This window comes from Nicotiana sylvestris, chromosome 1 (genome assembly GCF_000393655.2).
Source record: "Nicotiana sylvestris chromosome 1, ASM39365v2, whole genome shotgun sequence".
Lineage (NCBI taxonomy): Eukaryota > Viridiplantae > Streptophyta > Magnoliopsida > Solanales > Solanaceae > Nicotiana > Nicotiana sylvestris.
Window position 1 is genome coordinate 144,147,737 of NC_091057.1, and position 5,268 is coordinate 144,153,004.

Here is a 5,268-nt window from a genome sequence, read left to right on the forward strand (position 1 = left end):
CTTGAAGGCTGGACTCATAGAGTATAATTCTTGGATTCGCCTCTTCAAATCCTAGATCCGGTTCTGATGTATATCTACTAATATAGCAATAACTTATATATTTCCTTATTAAAAAAAGAATAACATAGTATTTTGACGAAATAAACTTTAGTAAAACAAGAGAAAAAAGGGTATAGTCAACAGATTTCATTTCAGCACGAATAGAAAGACATGTAAATTGTTGAAGTCTCAATACGGTCTAACAGTCGTTAAATTTTCGTCAAACTTTATGCTTTTCAATTTGATAAGAAAATTTTGGGAAATGGGTTACTAATCTTTCTTAAACTATTTATCTTTTCCTAATTTTGGGGTTGTAGTGGGGTTCCAATATTTGTAGGTGGAGAACACTTCACCACTTTGATTTTGTCAAAAGTTTCATAATTCAAGTTAGGATAATGTTGACATAGTTGACGACATATAAACATATAAAAATAGAAATATACAATAGAAAAAGATAAAACTGTTCCCTCCGCTCCTCTCTCTGTTCTTAAGGTTATCTCACGTCCCATTTTAATTTACATAGGAAGTAAGGAACCTCTTGTAAAGATTCCCCCCCCCTTCCCCCCCCCCCAAGAAAAATCTAGAAGTTAATACTATATTGTCAAATTAACCGTCCAACTGTCCGAAAAGCTTTTTTCCACCTTTATCAGGGTTCTCATGGAGTGATCAATCATTGAAAAAAAATGAAAACAGAAAAAGAAAATAATTAAAAAGAAAACAATTGACAACCCATTGATCAAGGAAGAAAAGAGCACCTAAAATCTTTACTCTTCATGCTATTTTGCACATAATTATGTCAATCTTTTAAGGATATAGAGAGAGCCAGATATTAGTATTATTCTTGGACTTGTTTCCTTTATTGGTTCCAACTTCAAGGATGTCAGGAAAAAACTAACCCCATTTTCTTGTTTTCTTTCTGCACTTATTCTTGGATTCCTTATTTTTTTTATTTAACAGATGTAGCTTCAATCTTACTTCTTTATATATTTTACTATAAATAGGATCTGAAACATATTAAGGTAATATTTTATTGTCAAAGGGGGTTCTTTGGTTGGTTGATCTAGCAGCTTCTTTTTGTGGGTCAGCTCAGTTTCTGCTGTAGTGTCATTTGAGCAAGAATTGAAGGATTTTGATTACTTGGGGTTCTTTTAATTCCAAAAATTTGGCCTTTTTCTTGAGAAAGATTGGATTTTTATCTCAAATTTGTGAATTTCTTGGAAAAGGCTATTCTTTTATGTCTACTTTTGGGGCTTGAGCAATGTTTGTTTCAACTGAAGAAGAACATATCTCATTGCCTTTGGCAAATGGGAAAGTATTGGAGAATTCATCTCCAATAGGATCAAATCCAGATTCCAATGAAGATGAGCTTTCTCAAGAGAATCCTTCAAATTTCATGGATGTCAATGTGGTTCAAGAGGATGAAAAGTTTCAGCTTGAGCAGAGGATTTTGAATTTAGAAGGTGGCTTTTTTGGGGATTTATTTGTAATTTGACTTAGTTTTTAAGAATTTGTTGATCTGAACTTTCTTTATGTGCTGCAGGAGAAATTGGGAGTTTAAGGAATAAAGAGAGATCTCTGGATGAAAAAAGAAGAGAAGCATTGAATAAGATACTAGACATTAAAGGTGATTTCTAGCTTGGATATTTTACCTCATTTGAGATCTTATAAACATTTATGTATTGTGAATGAGACATTAATATTTCCAAATATAGGTTGCATTCGGGTGTTTTCCCGGGTTAGACCATTTTTACCAACAGATAAACGGAGAACTCATCAACCGATTTCAGTTGAATCAGAGAAGATCGTGGTAAGATCTGGTGGAAGCAGGAAAGAATTTGAGTTTGACAAGGTTTTCCATCAGGAAGCAATCCAAGGTTAGTAACAGATTTATGTGCTAAAAATTGACTGCATCTTATTTCCAAAGAAATTTCAGTAAAGGCATTTGTTATGCTTGAACATTCTGTAGAAGATGTTTTTGCTGAGGTTGAGCCAATTCTCAGATCTGCAATCGATGGGCACAATGTATGTATATTAGCTTATGGACAAACGGGAACTGGCAAGACATATACTATGGTTAGTTTTCCTATTGTATGATCACATTATCATGAAGAATGTTTATAGAAAATGAATTAGGTGCTTTTATTTGTGTTCTCTAGGAGGGAACGACTGAGTCTCCAGGGATCATTCCTCGTGTTCTTCAGGAGCTTTTTCACCTTTCCTCTTTAGATAGCTCGGCTTCATTTACTTTTTCTATTAGCATGCTCGAAGTCTATTTGGGCAGCCTAAGGGATTTGCTTGCTCCAAGACCTTCCAGTCGGACATACACTGCGCCAAGATGGTAATTCCCAATATCTTGTCCTCGCTTCTATGTTAAAAGGAGGATGTAATTTGATGACCCGCTAAGAATTGCCTTGTATAGTTTGGCTAACTCTACTACAGCAATCTAAACATTCAAACAGATTCGAAAGGATCAGTCGAAATCGATGGTCTAACTGAGGTGGAAATCTCTAATTTTACTAAAGCAACTTGGTGGTATAACAAGGGGAGGCGAGTTAGATCCACATCTTGGACAAATGTAAATGAAACATCCAGCAGATCACATTGGTAGGTTTTTAAAAGCCTTTCCCTTCGTCATTTGGATTACTTTGGTTTTGGCAATTCAGTAACCTGTTTAGTTATTTGTATTTAGTTTGACGAGGATCAGTATATATCGCTACGGGGATGCTTTGGGAGGTAAAGCAGAAGTAAGCAAACTGTGGATGGTTGACCTTGGAGGAAGTGAGCGCCTACTTAAAACGGGAGCCATTGGACAAACCCTTGATGAGGGGAGGGCAATAAATCTCTCTCTTTCTGCACTAGGTGATGTTATCGCAGCTCTTAGAAGAAAGAGAGGCCATGTTCCTTATAGGTTAGTGAATATTTACAAGCTTCTGACTTATAAAAAAGAATTCTTATTTTCGTTTCTGCATTAGAATAACAGTTTCTCAATGTTCTTCTTGCTTGTGTTTGGCTGTATTCTACTATTACATAAAGTCCAAAGGTTAAGGAGGTATGGATCGAAATATTTGGTAGTGTATTTAACTAATGAAGTTACCAATTTTGGTTGCAGAAATAGCAAATTGACACAAGTTCTCAAGGATTCTCTTGGTAAATTCTCAGATTTCCTGAAGCAACAATTTACACAGACATGCATGTCAGAACTTTTACATTTTTCACATTTTGGAAAATGATAACTTAGTCGCGTTAAGGAATTTTGAAATTTGACGTCGTAGCAGTTGATATAAAAATCTCTCTTGTTCATCTTCGTTCTTAGACGTCTAAACGTGGAATGTTCATGTCTTATTTCTTTGTTCCTACTGCTTTAGGTGATAAATCAAAAGTTTTGATGCTAGTCCATGTTAGCCCATATGAAGAGGATCTTGGAGAGACAACATGTTCCTTTACCTTTGCGAAGAGAGCACGAGCAGCAGAATGCAACAGAGAACTCTCACAAGTAATCATCTTTGGTTTTCTTTGATAGTTTCTATTGTTTCTGATGACCTTGTCGCTTATCCTTATTTATTGTTTGCATCCCTTCAGGAATCAAAGAAGCTAAGAGAAAAGAGAATTTCTGAGCTTGAGGAGCAAATGAAGGAAGCTGAAGAAGGATGTCAAGAAATTAGGACTCAAATACAGAAGGCTGAGTTTTTGTTGACCGAGAACAAAAAGCTTTTCGTGAAGAAATATGAGCCAATTGAAGATGAAGAAACCTTTCCTATAACCCCAAAGGAAAACATTGCTGAAATCACAGTAACTCCAAGAAATTCTGAGAAAGGACTAAAAACAAAGGTCACTAGCTCAGTGCCTCGATTCATGAGTGCCACAGTTGCCAGTCGACAAAGGGAGAGTACAGCAGAAAGGGAAATTCATAGCAGACCAAAAAGTTTGAGATCATGGGCTAGGAGCTCTACACAATTGTCTGGTTCACAATCAAACAGCTTTTCAGATCGTCGTTTTAAAGCACAGCTACGAACTTCAAATAAAAGATCACGATATAGTGAGACTAATACCATTGCAGGGGATATTAAGTGTGATGATTCAGATATTAAGCCATCTGTCTTGCCACAACCACAAAGCAAGACTATCGCTTCCTCGGATCCAAAGCCTAGAGTAACACTACCTCACCACAGAAGAAGGATGTCTGATCTACTCTAACTATTACAAGAGCTGATCTTCTAGTCCTTAGCAGGTGCTTTAACTTTTTCGCTTTTTAGTGTTTCGGCTTTTGTTTGTTGATGCTGCTACTGCTATTATTTTCTCTTTTCTTTTTGGTCTGGAAGTGCTTCAAGATTACAAGAGAAATTCATTCGGGGTTTTTTGTGTAATAGATGTGATTTTTCTTGGGGTTGGAATAATTTATAATTTGTTAGCACTATATAGTATATACTCTGCAAAAAAAGAGTGGTTTCCTTAGGAATGCGTGTTTACTGCAAATGTCATCTTGTTGAGACATTGTGAAGTTGTACAATTGTTACTGCAGTTCAGTGAAGAAAGTGCATGAAAAAAGATTTTTTCAGTTCATGTTGTACAATTGTTACTGCAGTTCAGAACGTATTACCATATGTGTTGAATTTCAAAAATGAATCATTGAAATTTGAAGGCATTATACATCAATTATAAGTAGACTTGAAACTTGAACTATCATGTTCACACTTCACAGGTTCGAGTCGCGGAATCAACCACTGATGCTTGCATCAGGTAGGCTGTGTGAACGCGAGATGCTTTGTGCATCGGGCTGCTCTTTTATATTTCTTCCAAGGCTCCGTAAATGCATAGTTGAATTTTTCTTAGAGTTTGTAGAACTCAGTATTTTAGTTCCTAAGTAGCATTTGTTTGAGCTAGTGAATCTATTTCCTTTAACTGTTTACCTATAATCCTAATTTCTTATGGTTCATTATCTATCTATATACTAGGCCCTTAGTGAAATGTCGTTCGTCTTTTTTATCCTTTTAGAATAGAGTTCACACTAAATAAAATATTCATTTGATTATTCTCCTAACTAATATTTAGGAGTTTGAAATTAAATCACATTTTACTTATTTAATCTTTCCTTATGTGAATTAAGTAAAAAGTCCTTATACTTAGGACTTTACAACCACTAAAATTTACCTTATATAAATTTTAGGATTAAAGATGATTGAATAAAACTAGAATCTTTATGCCTATGAATGGTTTATAATTGAACCTTTT

The 5,268-nt window shown here is 35.2% G+C and overlaps 1 protein-coding gene across 2 annotated transcripts; it reads left to right on the forward strand.

The window, feature by feature from the left end:
• The first annotated feature begins 628 nt into the window (after positions 1 to 628).
• On the forward strand, positions 629 to 4,594 carry LOC104211483 (kinesin-like protein KIN-14U). 2 transcript variants are annotated; one of them, XM_009760543.2, is made up of 10 exons: positions 629 to 1,499; positions 1,580 to 1,663; positions 1,752 to 1,913; positions 2,006 to 2,112; positions 2,196 to 2,377; positions 2,479 to 2,643; positions 2,729 to 2,947; positions 3,149 to 3,186; positions 3,405 to 3,532; positions 3,619 to 4,594. In XM_009760543.2, the coding sequence occupies exons 1-10, from the start codon at positions 1,298 to 1,300 to the stop codon at positions 4,231 to 4,233; spliced, it is 1,902 nt and encodes a 633-aa protein (XP_009758845.1). In that variant the 5' UTR covers positions 629 to 1,297; the 3' UTR covers positions 4,234 to 4,594. The 2 variants fall into 2 exon arrangements, with proteins under 2 accessions (XP_009758845.1, XP_070024744.1); XM_070168643.1 differs by lacking the exons at positions 629 to 1,499; positions 1,580 to 1,663 and having other exon boundaries at positions 1,782 to 1,913; positions 2,040 to 2,112.
• Positions 4,595 to 5,268: the final 674 nt, after the last annotated feature.

Coding starts and splice junctions, on each gene's coding strand:
- LOC104211483 (XM_009760543.2), top strand. CDS start 1,298: ATGTTTGTTTCAACTGAAGAAGAACATATCTCATTGCCTTTGGCAAAT. Junction 2,113..2,195: donor CTGGCAAGACATATACTATG/GTTAGTTTTCCT, acceptor TGTGTTCTCTAG/GAGGGAACGACTGAGTCTCC. Junction 3,533..3,618: donor GCAACAGAGAACTCTCACAA/GTAATCATCTTT, acceptor GCATCCCTTCAG/GAATCAAAGAAGCTAAGAGA.